General features: G+C 42.8%; 1 protein-coding gene across 9 annotated transcripts in view; it reads left to right on the top strand.

Annotated features, from left to right (window-relative positions):
- prdm16 (PR domain containing 16) overlaps nucleotides 1-22868 on the top strand; it is a 184376-nt gene that overhangs the window by 151842 nt on the left and 9666 nt on the right. For 3 of the 9 annotated variants that reach the window (XM_056383807.1, XM_056383805.1, XM_056383813.1), the window contains exons 4-13: nucleotides 6134-6274; nucleotides 11518-11620; nucleotides 15557-15758; nucleotides 15872-16037; nucleotides 16303-16456; nucleotides 17055-18735; nucleotides 18900-18987; nucleotides 20799-20971; nucleotides 21561-21638; nucleotides 22489-22658. In XM_056383807.1, the coding sequence (XP_056239782.1) occupies nucleotides 6134-6274; nucleotides 11518-11620; nucleotides 15557-15758; nucleotides 15872-16037; nucleotides 16303-16456; nucleotides 17055-18735; nucleotides 18900-18987; nucleotides 20799-20971; nucleotides 21561-21638; nucleotides 22489-22658 (2956 nt within the window). Of the gene's footprint in view, nucleotides 1-6133; nucleotides 6275-9512; nucleotides 10067-11517; nucleotides 11621-15556; nucleotides 15759-15871; nucleotides 16038-16302; nucleotides 16457-17054; nucleotides 18736-18899; nucleotides 18988-20798; nucleotides 20972-21560; nucleotides 21639-22488; nucleotides 22659-22868 lie in introns of those variants that run through there. The other 6 variants (XM_056383815.1, XM_056383808.1, XM_056383806.1 and 3 more) reach the window with 6 other exon arrangements.

The following is a 22868-nucleotide window of genomic DNA, read 5'->3' as shown; positions in this document are numbered from 1 at the left end:
ACACACAAATGCACACACACACACATACTATTTTTAAAGGCCCAATCTATACTCACAGTATGGGTCCTCCTGATGAAACACTTTGACTCTGCTACGAACTCTCTCTATTTGGACTCAACATATTTTCACTGAAACATTTCCAGGATGCGACTGATTGCAAAGGTTTGATACAAATGATTAGATATGTGTGTATTGATAAAAGCCACATCGTGCTATTTTCTACTATATGGGCTCAAAAAAGGATCTTGATTTTGAGTTTCTGAATTGATCTTTAGAAATTATTTCTGTCTCAAAGACACTGGGAATGTGTAAATAAAGATTTTTTTTTACAAAGAGGAAACCACAGCGATGGAATTATTCCTGAACATCATTTCACAAGCTCAAAATCTTATTGACTTTTATTTGAGCCAATAGTTTCTGTTCCTCTTCATCCTTCTTACATGTAGTGTACATGTGCTCACATCCATGAAGACAAACACCTCCCTCCCAGGTTAACTAACATGCACGTAGAATTAAGAGTCAGATACTTTTATCAGTTTCTTTGCACTTTCTTCCTTTATCTGTTTCTTCACCGCCCTCCCACGTCGTCTTTGAATGTATTAAATTGTGAACGATCTCTCTTTCTCTCTGTCTTTTGTTCTCTGTCTTTTTCCTTCTTGCTCTAAGAGGACTTTTCTTGACAGGACCCCATGTGTGCCCGTCCACCTCTCACTTCCACACACACGTACACACAAAATGTGGACGGACACACACTCATTTAGACTGCTGAGTGATGTGGCAGGGTAGGGTCATCTCTGCAGGCCCCCATCCATCACACACATGCACATACACACACATAAATACATGTGAATGTGCGCAAACACGTTGGAGGCTGTGGGGATCTGTACTCTGTCAGCCGCTTTATTAGTCCGCCTGTGTGTATATGTGTGTGTCTGCATGTTACGTGGGCCTCCCAACTGGAAACAGACCCTTTTCCAGAAAGGATACACACTCTCACACACACTTCTTTATTTCTTGTTAGTCATCCTGCACCTTAATTTGCAACACCTCTAACAACCAGCTCCGCAGCCCACTTCACAGCCACTCAATCTGTCACTGTCACTGCTCTGTTTCCATGACTGGCCCTCTCGTCAGAGTAAAACAGTGTGTGTGTGTGTGTGTGTGTGTGTGTGTGTGTGTGTGTGTGTGTGTGTGTGTGTATGTGTGTGTATACATGGAATTCTCGCTCTGACCATTTTCATATTGTCTACAACCACCCTGGCCTTGTGTTTTTGTATGTATGTGTATACAGCTGCAGAGAGGGAGAGAAGTTTCATTTCCACTCCTGTTTTCTCACCTGAAGAGCTCTCATTCCAGGCTGCCCCCTAGCGGCTCCAAGAAGAAGTACACCCTCCCTCTTTTTACTCGTTTTCACATATTCTCGATCCAGATAGATTAAAAGCAAGATACATATTGAAAGGCAATCGGCCCCCTGGTGTTTGCTCTTTTTCTCTTTGAAACAACCTGTTTTCATTTGTTAGCTACTTCCCCAGGATATGAGTTGGCGAACCAAGGGGGAGTCAGCCTTCTCTCTGCGTGTTGACGGTGCGGCTTTCCTGTTTTCCACAGACAGAAAAACCTTCAATACAGAGAAATCTTTCTGCTAACTTCTGGTGAAAAAGAACCTGCCTCTCCATCTGTCTTTGTGGGAGGCTCATGTCACTCAACTACCTGAATCCCCAAAAAATCATCTTTATTAGACTTTTACAGACATGAGTGGTCACAGTTTGTTGCTTGTCTTGATAGCCCCTGTTGAAACAAAAGGCAGCACAAATATGACTCATCATTTATTTCTCTGCTGAATCCACTGAAGCTAATACATAAAAAAACAAACCTTTGTCTATCCCTGACATGAAAAACATTTAAAGACAAGTCAGAATGAAGTTTTTACAGTTAAGTCATTTTTACAGTTTGAGAAAAAAATTGTATGAAAACAAGAACTCTATCTATATATATATATAAATTCATGCAAACTAGGGTGTGTTCACACATTGAAACCCAGGGCAGCGTAACAAAGCAGTAAGATCACACTTCATAAATATATTCCCTCAGAGACACACAATAACCTAACAGTTAGGTCTCACATGCTGTAAGTCTGCTTCTATCTCCATTTCACATCAAAATCACAATCACCACTGCGCTCTGAGCTGCCATTTCCATTTTCTGCCCTCCGTCAAACAGAAAATAATATGTACCTTGTCACCAACGTCTACTCGTACAAGTAACTTTTCTCTACTAATTCAGCCCTGTGCGCCACACATATCTGACAGATATAACTGGCGGGGGAGAAGGCATGCCGAGACATCCATTAAAGGTTCCTAGCTGTCAAAGGTTCCCCTTTGTGTTGTGAGGAGCGATATAAGTGTCGTGCTCTTATCAGAGCTTCCTGTGGAGTTTGCCCTGCATCCTGTCCACTCAGAGGCGCTTCTCTTTGACTGAAGTCCCATTGTGTCTGTGCTCACATGTGCGTGGGTGTGTGTGTGTTTGTGTGTGTGTGTGTGTGTGTGTGAGTGTGTGTGTGTTGTCACATAAGTTACTTTCTGATGCTGTTTCATCGTGAAAAAAAAAAACATATATATAGATCAAGCTCTAAAATCAAAATGTCTCAAATGTGTTTTATAGTAGTAAATCAGTGATGTAGAAATGAATGAAAGTATGAATAAACATCACAAGGGTGACTATTTTTGTCATTTTAATTGCCTTAAATAATAATTTGAACTTGTTGTCATAGGGTTTGCTATTATTTGTGTCATTAATAATAACATTGTACTCAGTGAGATCTAGAAATGACCACGGCGAGGTGTGACGGGGCAGGAAACACGAGCAGCCCAGTGATCACACAGGTTGTAAACAGTTTAGCCATATTATCTAACCATTATCTATTTGGAGGTGAAACCAAAAGTGAGCACTCACTACAGCTGTTGGCAAGGCCAAACTTGAACCAGGAAAGCAATCTCTCAACGCTGATGGATGTTTAAAATTATGATAACTTTACTCTTCACCTTTTTCCTTTTCTTTTTTCTCTCCCCGATGCGTTTGGCCAACTTAGGGTTTTTGTTCAAAACCTGTTTGGTGGTCTGACTGCTGCTGTCAAACTTCTTTTTAGCAGTTTCACCACATTCCCAGGTTGCAACAATGAACACAGTGAATATAATTTTGTTATTACTGATGAGAATGATGATTCACAAACCTATGAAACGGGAACCGGTGTGGAAGTTTCCTTTAATTGTGCGGAGGAACAAGGCTGTTGATCACAGGAGCTCAGTAAATTGACTTAGAGAGTTAAGTTGGAAGTGAATAGATGATCTGCCCAAAACAGCAGAAAGAGAAAGAGGATAATGACCGGACAGAGGAGAATAAGGCAATTCTGTCAACACAGAGTCAGTGCGTGATGGGAAATTTGAAAATATAGAAACAGCATTCCTGATATTTTTAGCGTCACCATTTTTGTCTCAGCCTCTGATCTGAAGAAGGAGATAGGAAAGGAGGTTATGGGAAAACTTTCAGTAGTCAGGTTTGCTTTGTTTTGTGGAAACCCATTTGCATGCGGAGCTGATGATTTCCAGCCAGGTCCTCCTCAGCCACATGACATCGGTAGGGAGGGGAGGATGAAAAAGAAAAGGTAAATAAACAAACAATCAGCCGTGGGCTTGTTCTGGCTCTCCTTCTCTGTTGCACCTCATTTGAAGCCTTATAAATCAGGCTTCCACCCGGAGACAGGGTGTTAGCAGGCCTACCAGACAACACACACACATGTGCATGCACAACACACACAGGTCTGCTGCTCATTAGGCCAGTGATCAGACCCTGGGGTGTGTGTAGAGGGGAGGGGAGGGGAGGGGAGGGGGGGGGGGGGGACCAAAATGTGTGTGTATGAATACTATCGTGCTATGTGTAGGTATGGCAGTATTCACACATATGTCAGTCTGCTCAGAGTTGAACTTCCCCGCCTTCCTTCACACACCTATCCCCCCCAAGATAAAGGGAATAATCCCACCTTGACTCCGCCTGGATCTCCGTTTGTCTCCATGTGTTCATAAAACATGTACGATACCTGTCGCAGCTCCCCGACAACGCTGTGACAAGTGCACTCTGACTCCAACACCTGCGGAAGATATTGGGGGTGGTGTGTGTGTGTGTGTGTGCGTGTGTGTATGTGTGTGTGCGTGTGTGCGTGCGTGTGGTTGAGCGGGTATGCCTGGTTAGTTTTCAGTGACTGTTTTCACACATAAAATAAATGCCTGGACTCGATCAGGCCGAGTGTTTTAAGTTATAAACTGGAAGCAGCAGCTGTAGATGTGGAGAATGAGGAATGGATAAGATTCAGCTTTTTATTTTATAAACTCTTACGGTGGACATTATCACATTATTTGCTTCGGAGTCTCTCGGTGTGAATTACAGAAAATACATAACAAGAACTGCATTTGCATAAACAGTCTCTTTCCCCACTCTCACAATCAGCAAATACATTTACATAAGCAGTAGCCTCAGTTTTGAGTTTTTATTTCAGGCATGTGGAACAGGGTTTTTAAACATAAGTCAAGGTTTGATACATTATTTTTAGGCGAAGCACTAGCAGGCATTGTTATTCTAAAGCAGGCGTAGCTTGTGAAGAGGGTAAACTCACACCTTGGCTGTTACCTCAAGCTGTTACCTCAACCATGCATTTGCCTAAAACGGTTACCGTATTTGTACAAAGAGGCACATGGCAGTTCTTCCACACCTCCAACCAGACCCTTATATATTTACTCACCAAACTTGGCACCTGCATCCCCACCCACGAAAATACACCTTCCGCACGCGTTCACCCAGACAACAAGAACATGACCATTCACACTTTACGAGCTGGGGAGAAAACACTACCAAGCCTTTTCAAGCAGCCAGTTGGAGAAGTTCACGAACTTTGCACATCTAAAAACGTCAGTTGGCTTGTTGGTTCTTCTCCATCACACCTTGATTTCCTTCAGCACACATTTGACTGTGATTAGGAGCACTGAGAGTCAAGCTAGAGGTCAGCGCTGAACTCAGGCCAGGCTGATTGGGAGTTGTAATTAGAGGAGTTGCTCTGTCTCAGGCCAGTTCTCCCCGGAGGATTCGCACAGGCTCAGTATCACATGCAGCGCTGGGCCGTAATCGGAGCTTCAACCCCAGCTTGGTGGAAGGGGGTTAACTTAGGGGTTTTCAGCCGAGCCGCCCCCAGGTTCCCCAGCACCATCAAACTCCACCACACACACACAGATGCCAATGCACACACACAAATGCAGTCAAAGGAGCCAAGAGGAGAAGACAACATGTCTGGCCTTTAAAATGGATACAGTCTCTTTGCAATCTGCTATTTCATAAATACACTAACTGTTAATGTGTCTAATGTCTTTATGTTCTTTTGGCAAATTTTAGGACTTAATATATTAATGTATTTTATTTATTTTATATTTATATAATTTATATAATATATATATATATATATAGAGAGAGAGAGAGAGAATTCTATTTATATATATTTTATATATATAATATATATAATTTACACTTTTGTGAAGAGTGAGGTCCCATTTTTCTCTTCAGCAAAACATAAAGCTTTGTTACTCCTTCCTGATTTTTGCTCCACAATAAGCCCCTCTTCTTTTCGTCTCCTCCTCCTCCTCTTCCTCCTTCACCTCTATCTCCATCCTCCATTCTCTGTGAAAGCACGTAACATGAAACCTGCTCTCGGAGTCTCAGGGGGGTGTTGGGGTTACAAAAGGTGATCAATATGTGCCAGAGAAAGTCTTTAGACAAGTGAAAGAGGCCACAGTTTGCGTCCTCCCTTCTCCTTTCCCTCTTTCCTCTTCAAGTTGTCGGGATTAACAAGGTTAGGTGGTCGTAACACCCACTGACATGTTGCCTCTGTGTGTCTTAAGGTTGACCAACATCAATCTCCTGGTATTTCCTTCTTATACCCAGATCTGGCATTTTAAAATTTTACATTTCCATCTGCCTAGAAGCTCCTTGGAAAATAACATTTTTACAAACGTGATTTGGTAGTTGACAATAACATGTTTGTCATAGATATTTATTTTTCCCTTTTTAAATCTAACTTGTCTTTCTCCAACAGGTGGTGGATGACATGGGCAACGTCAAGTTTGCGCTGGACACAGGCCCAGATGCCACCAGCAACAGCTGGCTCAAATACGTCCGCTCTGCCCCGTCATTTGAGGAGCAGAACCTCAGCGCCTGTCACCTCACCGGAGACCAGGTGAGTGACGCGGCAGAGATGTCTCGGCTGGAATTGTAGTCCAGATATGAGAGTAAAGTGGACCAAGTTGTCAGCGAGAGGCGAGAAGCGAGGGGGGAGCGGCTGTTATTGCTTCCCATCCACTAAGAGTTGACCGTCGGTTGATCGGTGTGAATGTGTGGGAGCACGCTTGTGTGTGTGTGTGTGTGTGTGTGTGTGTGTGTGTGTGTGGTAGAGAAATGTGTGTGCTGGTAATGACCAAGCAATGGCTCTATTGTGTGTCTGTGGCTTGGCCAGTTGCCAGTGCTGTTAGGAAATGACCCATGTAAAGAGGCTGAAGAATAGCCTGACACTCCTGAGTCCCATAATAACCATTATCCAGGGCCTGGTCCTCTTCTGTGGAGGCAGCAGTTTCTCTCCCTTTTGGCTTCCTCTGTCCCGTCCCCTCTCTCTCACTCTCTCTCTCTAAAGAACCTTGGGTAAGGCATCAGATACTTTTGGAAAGTTTCCCAGCCAGTGCCCATAAAACCCCAACTGCTTAACTAGGCCCTAACTCCAACCCCATGCAATGTGTGTGCCACAACTTACTGCTGCAATATATTAGCATATTTCTCTGTTTCTGTTTTTCCCGCAGAAGCTACTTTTTTTCTGCTTTGCTTTGCTGACTCTTGTCCCAGTTTCTGCAAATGAAACACCGGCGGCGTGACTCTGCCGTTATTTGACACACATTTCAATTTCAGTACAGCTTGGACTATTATGATAACTATAATATAAGATCAGAATTTTAATAAGACAAAAAATGTATCAAAACAAACACCAAGAAACAAAGCAAGACAAGAGAATAAAAAGCGCTGGAATATAACATGAGATGGCATTATGACAATATCCAAATGCATCCATATGACTTGCCTGAGTGTTTCCACATTCCTGTCACTCTGCTCTTATTTGTTTCCTAATCCCTGCCTACACGGCTCTTTCCCCCTCCTGTCTCGGTCTCTAGCCGCCTGTTCCACGTTGTCTTTGTCTTCCTTCTCTGTCCTCATGTCTTGATCTGCCACCTGTCACTCCGTCACACCGAGGGGACGGTCTAGTGTGGCCATTTAAGCTTCAGACATTAAGCCTGACCGATAGAGAGAAAGGAGGCTTGGACCAAGTAAGAGAGGGAACACACAGGGGCCTCTGAGATTGACAAGCACCAATTGGCTGGCAACACCAACCCACCTAATCCTTTTAAGATTTTCACATCAGTGCCCCCTGCCACTGCCACACAATGTCAAAGAAAGAATCAGGGCACCGGTGAAAATTGTGAAGAATTATCGGATGCAGAAAAGGCCACGTGTGCGATTGCTTTTTAATGTATTTTGTGGTTGTTTGTACTTAGCAAATGGCTTTGCTTTTGTAGTGGCTCACAGGTATGACCCTATAATTTATTTACAAACACTGCACACACATATATACACCCACTCAGTGCTAAAATGTATAATTTAACAGACTATTCAGTGATTTTTTCTTTTCTTTTTTTGTTTTGTATAGGCATGCACAATGCATGAGTTTATGGAAATATGCACACAGAGCAAATTCAAATGCACAGAATAACCTTTTAAAAAGCAAGTGGATAATTTATTTGTTTATTTGTTTGGCATTAATGATGTACGATGAACAAATGTATGCCTGATAATGCATAATTTAGATCATTTTTTGTATTTGTTTCCACACACATCAGGTGCATACAGTGTTTTTTTGTGGTTTTTCTAGAAAAAGCATGTACCAGTGCTTTGTGTCTTTTTCTCTGTATCTGCAGAGAAACAACTGCTCTCACTCAATCCTGTTTGCAGTTTCTTAATGTAATATTCAGGCTCCCTAAATGATGGCCACAAAAACAAGGCAAATCAACAGTTTACCATCTGTGTGTGTGTGTGTGTGTGTGTGTGTGTGTGTGTGTGTGTGTGTGTGTGTCTAACCCAATGAAAAAGTTCTCATTTAGAATGCCAAGAATCACCCAAAACTGGTGTGTAAACCGATCCCATTCAGTGATTCTGAGGCCAAGTATGATGGAAACGGCTGAGAGAGCGCAATGGGTGGTGTGTGTGTGTGTGTGTGTGTGTGTGTGTGTGTGTGTGTGAGTTGGGTGGGTAAGACATGGGGGTTTGAAAAGAAGACGAACCTTGTCCACCTTCTTGTCAGTACTTCATCTTTTGTGGTTTGGAGTGGAGCCCTTTCCAACACTGTTTGATCTGCCCTTACACCCCCGAACGGATCCATCAATAAATAGACACTGTTGTTTGTTCGTTTGTGTGTGTGTGTGTGTGTGTGTGTGTGTGTGTGTGTGTGTGTGTGTGTGTGTGTGTGTGTATGTGTGTGTGTGTGTGTGTGTGTGTGTGTGCGTATGAGGCCACAGTGGGGGATTATTGCGGGCCCTACGGCTGGCATTGATCGATGAGACATCTGTCCCCTGAACACTGGACAGAGATGGGAAGAGGTCAAGACAGGTCTGAGTGTGCAGGCCTTACTGTAGAGTACACACACACACACACACACACACACACACACACACACAAAGATTCATAAAGACTGAAAATGCTGTAAACATTAGAAAAATTCATTAGAAATGTAATTAAAATTTCCTTATTTATTAACTGGCCATATTCGTTCGAAAAGATTAATATATTTGCGGATCTATAATCTAGTCATAAAAGGAGGAAGATGTGTCATTAATAACAAGCTATTTTATCAGCTGTAAAATAAACAGAATACAAGATATATTGCATGGACTATAAAATTGTAGAGTGATTAAACACGATATTGCGATGTTGTTCATATAAAAGATTCCTTATTTTCTCTAGTGCACATATTCCTGTCATGTCCCCTGCAGTGTTTCCTGCTTTGTTTTTTCCGCAACAAACACAATTAAGATGAGTGAGGAAAAATCAAATAATGATATTAATAATAATAATAGCTTTAAAAAAAAATAACCGTTTGATGATGGATGAATAAAAATACATTTTCATCATTTTTCACAAGTTGTATTAAAATATAGTTTTACCAAGTTACTGGTTTAACCCCATTGAATCCAAAGTTGACCTCCGAGTCCAAAGAAATGTTATGTTGAGGCCAGACTGGAAGAAAGTGAACGAAATAATATTTCGAACAAAAGTTAAACAACATTGCGCATCGATAACAGTCGATATTGATACACTTTCTGTGCTTATCTGTATGTTCGTGTGCGCGTGTGTGTATTCCGACCGTCCTACGGACAAGTGTGTGTGAAAGTAATAGAGTGAGTGCAAGTCTGCCAGGCTGTTTTATCCATTATTTACATCAATAATAGATTTATCAAGCGGCCAAATCGGCGGCTGGGATCGGAGATGCGGGGAGGGGTCTGCGCCGCAGATCCCTCAATCCTTTTGGCTGGAGATAAGACGAGGAGGAGTGGCCGACGGGTAACCGAGAGAGCACCAAGGGGCAATAGGGAATCACTAATGAGAGAGAGAGTCCGAAAGAGAGAGAGAGAGCGAGAGACTCATCATCATCATCAAAGACGCGCTCAGTGACTAGATTAGAGAGTAGCCCAGCAGAGGAGCGTCGGGCTTCATCCAGCCAGAGGGAACGATCACCGACCGTCCGCAGCGCTCCTGGCTGCTCCGCGACCTCCTCTCCCCGGCCCTGTCCGCTCCAGTGCCCCGCTCCCTCTCCGGTAGACCTACTATGGGTTGTGTCGCCAACTCCACCGGGACTGAAGTACTACTGCAGTTGGAGGCTCTCCGCAGCGCCGCGCAACTTTCTCAACTCTTCCGTCTCACGGAGAAAAGAAAGGTCAGGTCGAAAAAGTGTAGAGAGGCTTCCGCCGCGTAGCCGAACTGTTGTATAGTAATAATAATAATAATAATAATAATAGTAATAATAATAACAACAACAACAACAACAACAACAGCAATAATAATAATAATAATAATAATAATAATAATAACAACAATAATAATAGTAATATTTTAACCCTGGTCCTGGTCTCAGCTAAAGCTCAGCAAGTCTTGGAAGTCATTTTCACTTGCCTTCTCCTCTGCGTTTGTGTGTATCCGTGTGTGTGTGTGTGTGTGTGTGTGTATGTGTGTGTGTGTGTGTGTGTGTGTGTGTGTGTGTGTGTGTGTGTGTGTGTGTGTGTGTGTGTATTTGTGTGTGAATGAGTGTGCTCTGCCTTCCTTGTTGTATTGATACCGTTGAGTTGGTGCAGAGCGCCCCCATGTGTTCATAGACCACATTTTCTGCATGCAGCTTGAAGTGGGCTTTTTCTTGCGCTGTGGTTTATTTATTTTGTATTAAAACATGTTCATTGTGACCCGGCTGAATGAATAGTCATTAGACTGCACGTGAATGTATAAGCTTAGTTTTGTGCACACATTGTCTAGATGTTGGATACAGACTGCATGAGGCCTGGACACTGAATGGCCTCGAATTTTGTCATAATTTTATTCTTGTTTTCTGTTTTCCTCGTCTTTATCATAGCAAAAAAAAAAAAAAAAAACTTCGTAGTTCAGTAATTATTTATTCTCGATCACACAAATTAAACTGACTCAGTTAAATGAATGGTTTTGTGCAGATAAAGAGCCGACGTTTCCCGGTTTGCTGCAGCTGTAAATAAAAGACGTAGGAGAGCAGCTGGGCTGTTTGATGTTTATTTTCGTTTGATCCACCACTTTTCTTTCAGACTGTTTACACTCATTACAGCAGCATTTGTATCGTCTGGATTTCTTCTGCACTTTCCCTCTTTTCATGTTTGAGTAATTCTTTGTGAAAGTACACAGAACAGATTTTCATGTTTTATTTTAAGTGATTTGTGATGAGGGGAAAATTATTATTTTATATTCGTTTTGTTTATTTCATAAAGTTTGAGTTGTGGCACAGATCATTGTGTTGTATCATAGGCTATATTAAAATAAAATAACCTCTCACAGCACGGCTTTTAATTAGTAAGAATAAATTGTTAATATTTGAATATTTCAGATGATGTATGATCTTTGAATAACTCTGCTGCTGCCTGATAATGTAGTTTATTTTAGGCATGCATTTTGTTTTATTTTCTTAATAATAGCTATAGGTAGGCTATTAATATGCTAATATCATAAGGCCCTTCCTGTAACTGCTATAATATATACGTGAGGGTCCAGACTTATTAAAACCATCTTGACCTTAAGTTAAAGTCTCTCTCTCTCTCTCTCTCTCTCTCTCTCTCTCTCTCTCTCTCTCTCTCTCTCTCTCTCTCTCCTCAGATTTATTATAAAGCTGTGCGGGACATTGAGGCAGGGGAGGAGCTTTTAGTGTATATGAAGGACGGTGTTTTCCCCGAGGGATCCATGGCACCCAACCTACAAGGTAAGATTAATGCGCGTCATTAGCGCACATTTTAAACAAACTCCAACCTGCATCCTGTGCTGCTTTCGCGGCCAACACACTCCATAACCCAGCTAATGTGACGGGAAAAAAGACACCATCTGTCCCTCCAAGAATTTTTTTTCTTTTCCTCAAGAAATGTGAATTATTCGAATCATAAATTTCCAGGATGGAATTAAGCATCTGGCCGAAGGCCGTTCTGGACCTGTCATTTAAAATAGGCCTGCCAATAATGAAGGCTACATCAAGAGTCTGGTCTGAATTGTGCACTCACAATGCTGCAATGAAATGCGCCCCTTTGCCTGAAACAGTGTGTTAGGGCGTCATTTGGCACTTGTCATATTCCATCCAAACCAAGTCGAACTTTTCTGTAAATGGAAAGCCAGAGACCAAACACGTCATACAGGAGCACTCGTGACCTTTAGGCTGAGAGTTTACAGTTATTATTTATCGGCCAAAGAATGATGATTATATCATTTTATTACTCAGTCAAATTTCCAGTTTGTCCCCATTAATAATTCAGCCTAAGCGTTTTTGAAAGTTTTAGACTTCAGGATCTTTAGCGTCCATGTCTCTGCCATGCGTTCAGTCAAACGATGCCCCGGAGAATTGTGTGTTTTTATTTATTTATTTGTTAGTTTATTTATTAACATTTTTAATTATTTAATAATTATAAATAAATTAATCCGATGGCAGCCTGAAATCGCCTTTTGTTATTAACGTAGTCGTCTTTTATCCGACGTGTGTAGTTGAAGATCGGGCTTTTTAAATCCGAATTTGATGTTGAGATAAAAAAAAAAAAAAAAATCAATCGAACGAATTAATTTCTGTGTATTTTTGTTTGATCTTTGTTTTTCACTGTAATATCACTAAAACCCGCCGCGTCGCCTGTGTGAAGTGCTGTAGTTGTACACACTGTTGTCTCTGCAAATTGGCTCACGTTTCAAAGTGCGTCACCCCCCCACCCCCCCCCCCCCCCCCCCCCCCGAGTGGGTAACCCGAGTCACTGTACTCACTACCTTTCAACCGTGTCTCTACACGTCAGACTGAATATGTTCAATATTTTATCTCATCATCTAACTTGGACAGCTGTTCAATGTCGATCTGGGCTTTTCTTTCAAAGTTCACTTGAGCGTAAAAGGGGCCGTAGTTCCGCTGTATTTCTTTCAACATCTTGGACTTGTTGTGGTGAACTGCTGTTGTCAGGTAACATTGTTTTGTTGTGTTTCCAGTCTTTCTGGAACCACTGACGAAAAAAAAAAAAAATCTGATTACTCTTACTTGTCATTGATTATAAAATGGTGGAGGGAGAACAAGATGTTCGTGAGATGTTCTGCAGTTCACCAGCCTCCCAACCCCACCCCCCACCCCTCCCTCCTTTACATGATGCACAGTTTATGCACAGCTCTCCATGCCAAAGGAACAGGAGGAAACAGGAGCTCGAAGCAGGCTAGATTATTGAAAAGAACCAGATTGGCATGTTGGAGGAGTGTGTCAAAGATGAAGCAGACTTGTAAATGATTTGTTCAGTTCCTCTGTGTGTGTGTGTATGCATGTGAAATATAAAGAGAGGGAGGCAGACAGAGGGAAAAGAGAGACTCTCCACCTGCCAGAATGTATGTGTCAGAGCCAAAGTATTTGCCGTTGTGTGTTGCTGTGAGAGAGAGATGAAGGCAGGCCGAAACAAAAAATGACAGTTCATCTGCTTTTTTGAAGATGTTTGTTTGTGAGGAAGCGAGACGAGAAGACGGAGAGGAGGGCAAAGAGAGACAGTGGAAGTCCACTTACTGTCGGGATGAAAGTGTCTGTTTTGTTTGCTTGTCTCCATGTATTTGTGTGAGTGAGAGGGAGAAAGGTAGGAGGGCTGAGTGGGAGCTTGGCAGTGCAGCCCTGCTCTCTGTGTCTGGCTTATCGGAGAAGGAATTTGAAGTAGAGGACTTGAGGAGTCCCCTGAGACCTCACCCATGCTCCCAGATTAGCTGCTAAACTGCACATAATTGTGCTTCCCTTCGTCTCCCAGAGAGCTATTAGTCTCCCCTTTATAACCCCACCCCCCCCACCCCCACCCCATCCCACCCAACTGCCTAGACCAGACTGACGCTGGTGTACACACGCAAGCACCTTCATTTACGTGCAGCCTCACTGAAACACACACATGCACACCTGACGATCCACTCCGATGATTTCTCAACACCCATGTTCCTGTTGCAAGAGGATCTTGCGAGTACGTGTGTGCATGGCCACCTTTAACAAAAAAACAAACATTTTCTGCTGTTAAAGGCGACAGACAAAAAGTATCTGAGATGTTTGAGCTTCTCAGCAAATCACAACCAACTCTCACACTCTTCATGAAATATGTGCACACTGGTGTCGAAGTGAGCTAGTTAGTTTAGCATTTAAGCTCAGTGTAATGGCCCATTGACCAGAAGGTAATTTATCCTTCTCCCCAAGATTAGACACATTGATGTTGCTACGCTAATGCCCTTTTAATGTGTCCAAGAAGTTCCAGCTGGATAAACGGTCACATGCAGTAGAAAACAGGTGAGCAATGCACTGTAAGTCAATTTTGGATAAACCCATTTATTGCAACTTGAAATGATGGATGGGTGTGCATGGCGTGTTAGGACACCCGGGGGGGGAGGGGGGGGGGGGCAGCTCAGGCGTTGGCTGCTTGGGTCATGGCAAAGAGGGTATGGCAGGTTGGCGCTGAAATCACCATGGGGTTGGCGCCACTGTGCCTCTGCTTACTTCTGTTCCTTGCGGCTCATTCTTTTTGGAAAATGCTCACATAAAGACATACACACTCACACACACATACACACATTCATGCCCCTGCACAAAGACACTCCACTGGGCTTTCCCCTGATCTGTTGAACTTGGCGTCTGACTCAGGAACTTGCTATTGAAAAAGCTGGCCCGAGTTTTATGCGTTTGACCTTGGTGGTGAGAAGTATTGTAAAGGTTATCAACATGGAAGGGGAAGACCAGCCCCTACTGTTTCCCCTGTGTGCTATTACACCTCCAGTCTCAAGCAAACACTTGCTTTAACAAGCAATTAACTGTGTTAATGAAGGCTACATGTCACTGATAATTGATTTCCATTTTATGTGAATGTCAATTGCAGGATTGTTGCTTTAACCATTTGAATGGGAGTGTATTTAGCTGTAACTAAAGATAGGTAGTAGATTTTTGTTCTTGTTCAGTGCTATGGACAGTTTTTATAGTTCTGCATCTTCAGGGAGATGCGACCTACAGGAGATAGTAAATACTAAGATGCAAACCGTCACTCGCTCATTTCTTTGTGCACAGCAAAGTTGGTACTGTCTTGACTCCCATAAAATGTAGTCATCTTTGTTTGCCAGTGGATACGATTAAATGTCACCCAGCAACAGTGTAAATTATCAGAGGTATCAGTTGCTGCCTTTTGTCCCACTCCAGGAATCTACATTTGGTTTATGTGAAGATAAAACTTGAGATTGTTAATCCAAGTTTTGATATTAGCTCTTTGTTTTTATGTGGATTTTTTTATTTTAATTTTATGTTGATAAGAAAAAAAAATGTAAAAAAAGAAGAAAAAAAAGCTAATTTAGTTTTTCATTTAAGATATTGGATGTCTATAAGAAATAGGCTTTTAAGACTGGAAAACACCATTTTGTTAAGGTTAAATCGTTAGCAGTTACACTCAGTGTCAAACACACAATATCAAACTATAACATTTAAACATTTGATTATATATTATATATATTATTATTCATATTATATGAATATTATATTATTCATATCAAAGGTGTAAAATTTTTTTTACATAGTTAAGATGGATTTTAATGGATTTTACATATTTCAGTGAGCTCAACTGTCTGACGGCTAAACATATCTGTGTGTGTGTGTGTGTGTGTGTGTGTGTGTGTGTGTGTGTAGACGAGCAGATGTACCGCTGTGAAGACTGTGATGAGCTTTTCTCTTCAACACTTGAGCTACGGCGGCACCAGAAGTATTCGTGCTCCAGCGGCGGCTCCATCTTTGACGCACTGAGAGATGACTTCAAACAGGAGCGGGAGGACAGCGACGAGCCGATCCACGAGTGTAAAGACTGCGAGAAGATCTTCCCAAATGAGTACAGGTACACAGAGACAGCAACTCCTACCACACCTCAGTACTCATTAAGATATGCACATTATAAGGACTTGAGTGATTTATTGAATTCACTGATGAACCTGTGCTCCCTTTATAAAGTCTGGGCCAACACATGATAGTCCACACAGAGGAGAGGGAATACAAGTGTGACCAGTGCCCCAAAGCCTTCAACTGGAAATCCAACCTCATCCGTCACCAGATGTCACATGACAGTGGCAAGCGCTTTGAGTGTGAAAACTGTGATAAGGTACAGCATACCCGGCACGTAAGTTGTGCACAGGACACACAGGCTTTATCTGCTTCAGAAATTCTGCTGGTCTTGTTTTTTAAATCACAGTGGTACTGGATGTAGAGTTAGAGAAAAGAACAGCAACTTTACTTTAAGCAATTCGAGTGCTGTATTTTTTCGTTAGCAATGAGAATAGTGAGAATGTCAAAATATAATACAAAAAGGGAAATGATTTTATTTTTGCATTGTGAATTATTATATATTTATATTTGTATTTTTATACACTCATTTCAAATTGCAGGTGTTCACAGATCCCAGCAACCTTCAGCGCCACATCCGCTCCCAGCACGTGGGGGCACGCGCTCACACATGTCCTGAGTGTGGCAAGACCTTTGCCACCTCGTCAGGCCTCAAGCAGCATAAGCATATCCACAGCAGTGTCAAACCCTTTATCTGTAAGTGAGAGCTTTGGAAGTTAATGATCACTTCATCCTTAATTGTCCATATTTTTCTGCCTATTTTCTTTCTACCTCATCTACCTCTCCATCATCCTGCACTCATCTTTCCTCTCCATCTACACTAGCTTGGTGTACATCTTCTGAACCAAGCACATGTCCACAGATCATATTTGTATTGCTTTTATTTGATTATGTACTGTAAATAATAGATTTGACCTGTTCACTTTTTCTTTCAAGCAAAGCTTTATGACATATGGCTTAGATTATTTTGGACTACTAAAAAAAGCAAAGATAATGTTGCTACAGAATTATTAATTTTTTTTCTCTCTTTAAAGTAATTGAATACATATGGATTTTATGATCTTTATTGCATGTGTTCAGTAAATATTTGCCAGTAAAATAAATCACAATGCAGATACAGTAAATCAGAAACAATGTAGCTGTTTCGATTTGCAGAATGAGTGACTGGTTTCATCAACAGAACGCTGCCCCCTTCCTTTTCTATCTATTTTATCAGCAGTTTCCATTAAAATGTATGTGTTGGAGTTGATTTGGTATACAGAGTTAGAGACAGTGTTAAAATGGGTTTAACCAGGCCCTGATGGGCTGCGTCTTTTTGCTCCCCCAGGCGAGGTGTGCCACAAATCCTACACCCAGTTCTCCAACCTCTGCCGCCACAAGCGTATGCATGCTGACTGCCGTACCCAGATCAAATGCAAGGACTGTGGGCAGTTGTTCAGCACTACCTCCTCCCTCAACAAGCATCGCCGCTTCTGTGAGGGCAAAAACCATTATGGCTCTCCTGCAGGGATGTTCAACCCTGGCATCCCCATGAGCTCTAGTCCCATCATGGCCAAGGCCAAGTCCCATCATTCCCACCTTCCAGGTCTAAACCAGTCAGGTTTAGGATTCACTGACTACTTTCCGTCCAGACCTCACCCTCACGCTGGCTTGCCCTTCTCCCCAGGACCCCATGGCTTCCCATCACTCCCACATGGTTTCCCAGGTATCTTCCCCCCATCACTGTATCCTCGGCCACCTTTATTGCCGGCCAGTTCGTTGATAAAGAGCCCGCTGAGCAGCAGCAGTCAGGAGGTGAAGCTGCCGCGGAGTCCCCTAGATGTACCTCCACTGTCCATGGTTAGTTCCACAAACAGTAATGGAGGCAACGGTTTGAGTCAGGTGGAAGACAAAGAGAAAGAGAACAAACTGGATTTGTCTTCTAGTGGAGAAGCCAAGCCAAAATCTAAGATGGCAGACATGTCTGACGGTAGTGATCTTGAAGACGTTAATACCACAAGTGGGACAGATTTGGACACCACAACTGGTACTGCTTCAGGTGATGGCTCTGACCTGGAGAGCGATGGAGAGAGTGAACGCGAGCGAAGTGGTAAAAGAAGGAAGCCATCTGGGGCCATATCAAGTCAAGAAGCCCACCAGTTAGAAGACACGAACAGTGCACTGATATCAGCCGTGTCTAGTTCGGGGAACCTCGCAATCGATCGTCCATTTCTCTCTTCTGCATCATCCCAGCACTCCTTCTTCCCTCCGCCCGACGAGCAAGCCCTCCCACCTGCCACCTCAAATGCCAATGCAGCCACCACTGATTCCATCAAAGCCATCGCTTCTATTGCTGAGAAATATTTTGGTCCAGGTTTGATTGGTCTTCATCAGGAGAAGAAGATGGGTCCACTGCCCTACCATTCCATGTTTCCCTTCCAGTTCCTGCCCAACTTCCACAACTCCCTCTATCCCTTTAGTGCTGATCGAGGCGCCCTTAATCCTAGCCTGTTCTTTAAGGCAGAGCCCAAGTCACCCCGCGAGCAGCTGCACAAGATAGTCTCTGGTGCCCCGGGGGCTCCTGCTCCCACAGCAGAGTCACCATTTGATCTCACCACAAAGCCCAAGGAGACCAAGTTAGCTCTTCCCACCCCAACAAACCCCTCAAACCCCAACAGTAGTACTGGGAGCAGTAGTGGACCTTTAGCAATATCTAGCAGTGAAGAACAGCCATTGGACCTCAGCATTGGCAGCCGGACCCGAGGAGGTCATAATGGTGTGTCAGCTGAGCCACATAATCGAAAGAACCACGTCTATGGAGTTGGAAAGGGGATCTCCATCAAGGATGAAACCCCAGCTGGATTTCCACACCCCCTCTCCCAGTCATTGCACCAATCCTCCATCTCCCAGCACCAGCAGCCCCAGGCACAGCCTCACCAGCCTCCACCCCTACACTATGCCAAGCCCTCAGCATTCTTCATGGACCCCATATACAGGTATTTCAGCCCCGATTAGACCAGGAACTGATATTCCCACACGAGTAATATCAAGGCTTATGTACACACATCGAATAAGGTAGAAGTTGGTGATTAGTATGTGGTTTTAGGCTGTGGATGAATCTGACCCTGGTACGTAACCCTCTGCCTTGTTGTTGGTCCAGCAGGGTGGAGAAGAGGAAGTTACTCGACCCCGTAGGAGCTCTGAAGGAAAAGTTCCTCAGGCCCTCACCACCACTCTTCCATCCACAGGTAGGTTTACAGCACACACACATACACACTGCAAATCTAGGGACGCACTTGGTGTAATTTTAGATAGAAACAGTAAATGGTACACGCACTTTGAACAAAAACTACAGCAAGGGAATACAAAACAGGGGAATTGACCTCCAGGTATTGCATACAGGCTGATTATTCCCAGATGCTATCAACTATTATTTTCAAACCATGTATTATGTGAAAATACCTCAGTCCTGCCTCCCACGCTGCTGCAACCTGAATTGATAGGGCCCTATGCACCATCATTCCACAGTGTTGATGTTATTTTCTCAAGGGTTCTGTATGATTTCTTCCTTTGTTTACTGAATGGCGCCTGTGTACCTCGGCACTTCTACCTTTTTCAGAAGACACAGTCTGTTATCGCAGCCCCTTTGATAATCAGTCATATTGTTTGACTGTCCCTAGACCCTCCCTGCCTCTACAAATCTTGATTACAAGGAATGATAGTATTAATAAAAGAGAGAATAATAACCGTTTGAATTGTAACAAACTACCTCTCTTGGCCACGCTAATCTTAGTTGTGGCATTGTTTCATGTGCTGCGAGCCCACAGGCCAGCTAATAACTCAATCCCCTCCAAGTTTTTTTCTCTGTGGCTGGCTGGCTGGCTAGATAATAGCACCGTGTCCATCAAGGACATCCTGTGTTTGTGTCCAGGAGAATGGGGGGCTCTCGTTGGGGAAGCAGTTTAATCTGACCTGGAAATCTGTGTCCTCAATCAACTGTGACTTTGCAATACACACACTTGGTGCATATACAGATAAATTTACACATGAACATATATTTGCATATAAGACGTTACACACGTGTGTGTAGTTATGTCTTTATAAATGAGTGACGTAAGAAAAGTTGTTTTTTTTTTCGTAATTTGCAAGAAAAATATCAGATGAGATGGGAAAAATACATATGACCTTGCAGGTCTTTGAGAGTTTTTGACACAAAGGAGAGTGAGTTAATTCTCTGTATACTTTATGTCAGTTATTTAATCCATGTGTGTTACAGTGTTTGTAAATGAATACTCATAATTCATCAATATCCCCAGGATGAAAAGTTTTCACAGGCTCCCAAGTAAAAACCTCTCATATGAGAGAGTCTAAGCTGCGATCCTCCCAGTGATCCAAACACAATGCCACCTCTAATTCAGTCTCATGACGGAATCACCCCGCTCCCCCTCCACCCGTTCTCAGACTGCGAATAAACACGTCGAGACGGAGTGTCTGTCCCTGTGTCTCTCCCGTCCCGTATTCACTAAAAAGGAAGGATGTAAGCTGTTTTTGGCAAATAAACTTCTACATAACTGGTCCCCTTTGTTCACAAGCTTCTAGGGGAGGGGAAGCGGCTATCAGTTGGGGGTATCTCAAACTAAATTGTACAGCTCCAATTGGGGCTCTTGAATGCCTCATTTAGCCAGTTTGCCAGCCTGCAACTGTAGCTTCAGCAGAAGAAGGTAAGAGGTAGAGAGGGTGGGTGGAGGGGGGGTACTGGATGAATGGTACTTGAGCATTTGTGAATGTGTTACAGGTCATGGAGGTGACTCGCTTTTAACACAAACAACAAGGCTAACCTCTGATATACTGCTTCCTCAAAGCTTCTGTTCTCTGTCTCTTTCCCTCGCTCCCTTTTTTTTCTGACATTGTGTCTTTGTTTTCAATGCTTTCTTTTCTTTTTTAACACACACACATGTGTGTGTGTGTGTTTGTATATATATATATATATATATATATATATTGCTCTTACCTATTCCTTTTTTGTTTTTTGCCATCTCCACATACTCCTTCCCCCCAGATGTCAGCCATGGAGACCATGACAGAGAAGTTGGAGAGCTTTGGGGCTCTAAAACTTGACGCGCCGCCCAATTCGCTGCAACACTCAGCTCATCCACTGTTCAATTTCCGCTCACCACCACCTTCCCTCTCAGACGCCATCCTCCGTAAGGGCAAGGAGCGCTACGCCTGCAGGTTAGTGGAAGACAGCACCTATAAACCAATAAAAGAGCGAATCAAGTCAAGACCTCACACAAGGAAGGCAGTTCCTGATTCTCTCACACTATCAATAACCGTAGCCTCCTTTTAAAGACGAGAGACATTTAGCCACTCTATTCCACTCTTGTAAGAAACATGAAGGGGACACATTGGGGCATTTTGAGCTTGGACGTTCTTGAACCTCCTTCTGTTTAGCTCTAGTACAGTAGGACATAGGACATATCTGTAAGACAGGCATTGCCAGCTCCACTGGTCCGTTTAAACAGATGTCAACAACATTACAAAAAAGGAGCAGTCAGGAGGATCCTTCTTCTTGGTGACAAAAGAGACAGATAGATTAAGTAGCCAGACTGAGCTCGTGGCTTGAGTCTGTTTTATTTTCTGGTTCAGTTGTAGAGTAAATGTAACAGTCCTCTGTAGATGTAGCCGTCAGTGCCAGGAGCCCCACCCAAGTAAAAAATCACCAACCAACATACATGACACTGCATTCTGTTACAATCAATATTTGCAGTGATGATAAAATAATATTTTTTTCTGATTCTCATCCATCCATTCTTTCCGCCAGGTACTGTGGGAAAATCTTCCCTCGTTCAGCAAACCTCACCAGACACTTGCGGACACACACAGGAGAACAACCCTACAGGTACTGCATCGTATTCTATTGTAGTTCAGTCTAATCTTTAATCTTTGTGAAAGACTCTTTGCTCCCACAGATGCTCTTCTTGATGTATTTTTTATTTGTGTCCTTGTCTCACTGCTATTCTCCACACTTGGCATCCCTCTGCTGGCCTTTCTCTGTGGGACTTTACTCTGTTTGCTTGGGTGAATCAACAGAGACATAGGGCCTGTTCATTTTAGTTTTATTTGTTAAGATATGCAGGAATTTATCTGTGTTTTATTTTAATGCAGGTACAAAATTAGGGACGCATCTATACAATCTGCAGAATTAGTATCGGGTTCCAATACTGGCCTTATCAGTAACATTCATTAAGTCACAGTGGGCGGCCGTCTCTGTATTTTTTAGACCACAGCTGGCCCAGTTTTCCTTACGTAAAAGTGATTCCAATGGCTGGGAAATTGTTACTGCCCGATGGGGCTCTGAATTGAGGGATTGGGTTGGCGCATCCGTTGAAAAAAAAAACCATAAACATCAATATTGAAAATGATAATGATATTTAAAAAACAACACTGGCAACACAACCATTACATAGTTTGAATTATTATATTATTATAAGTTTTTTAACTGACTCTGCAGAACTCATTTGCTATCAGTCTTTCCATTACTCTCTTCAATCCAGTTACTGAACAATTTAAGTTCTGAACAATTTATGTTCAAAAACCAAGTCTATGTTGTGCTCCTCCCAAAAAATGTTAAAAAACCAATTTGCAGTCTGCAAAACCATGAACCCTGCCTTCCTATGTGGTCGAAAAGCAGTCATTGCTCACTATGCCGCGCTGCCTCACTTTTAAATTCTTCTGTTCTCCTTTGGCAGGTGTAAATACTGTGACCGCTCATTCAGCATCTCATCCAATCTTCAACGCCACGTTCGCAACATCCATAACAAGGAGAAACCCTTCAAGTGTCACTTGTGCAACCGCTGCTTTGGTCAGCAAACCAACCTCGACCGCCATCTCAAGAAGCACGAGCATGAGAACATTCCTGGTCAGTCTGCAACATCCATGACTCAGTTTTCTGTGAGAAAAGTGGGTCTGTGAGAACTGCAATGTAGTTATTAAACAGGGACTGGTTATTTTGTGTTATGTTAATGGACTGGATAATGAATGGCTCACATTACCTATTTGGAAAATTTTAAATCTTCACCTCAATAAATGTTTAGTTTGGTATTGTGAATGATTTAAAGTGGGAAAACCA

Source organism: Seriola aureovittata, chromosome 9 (assembly GCF_021018895.1).
Source record: "Seriola aureovittata isolate HTS-2021-v1 ecotype China chromosome 9, ASM2101889v1, whole genome shotgun sequence".
NCBI lineage: Eukaryota > Metazoa > Chordata > Actinopteri > Carangiformes > Carangidae > Seriola > Seriola aureovittata.
This window is presented reverse-complemented; position numbering and strand designations above follow the sequence as displayed.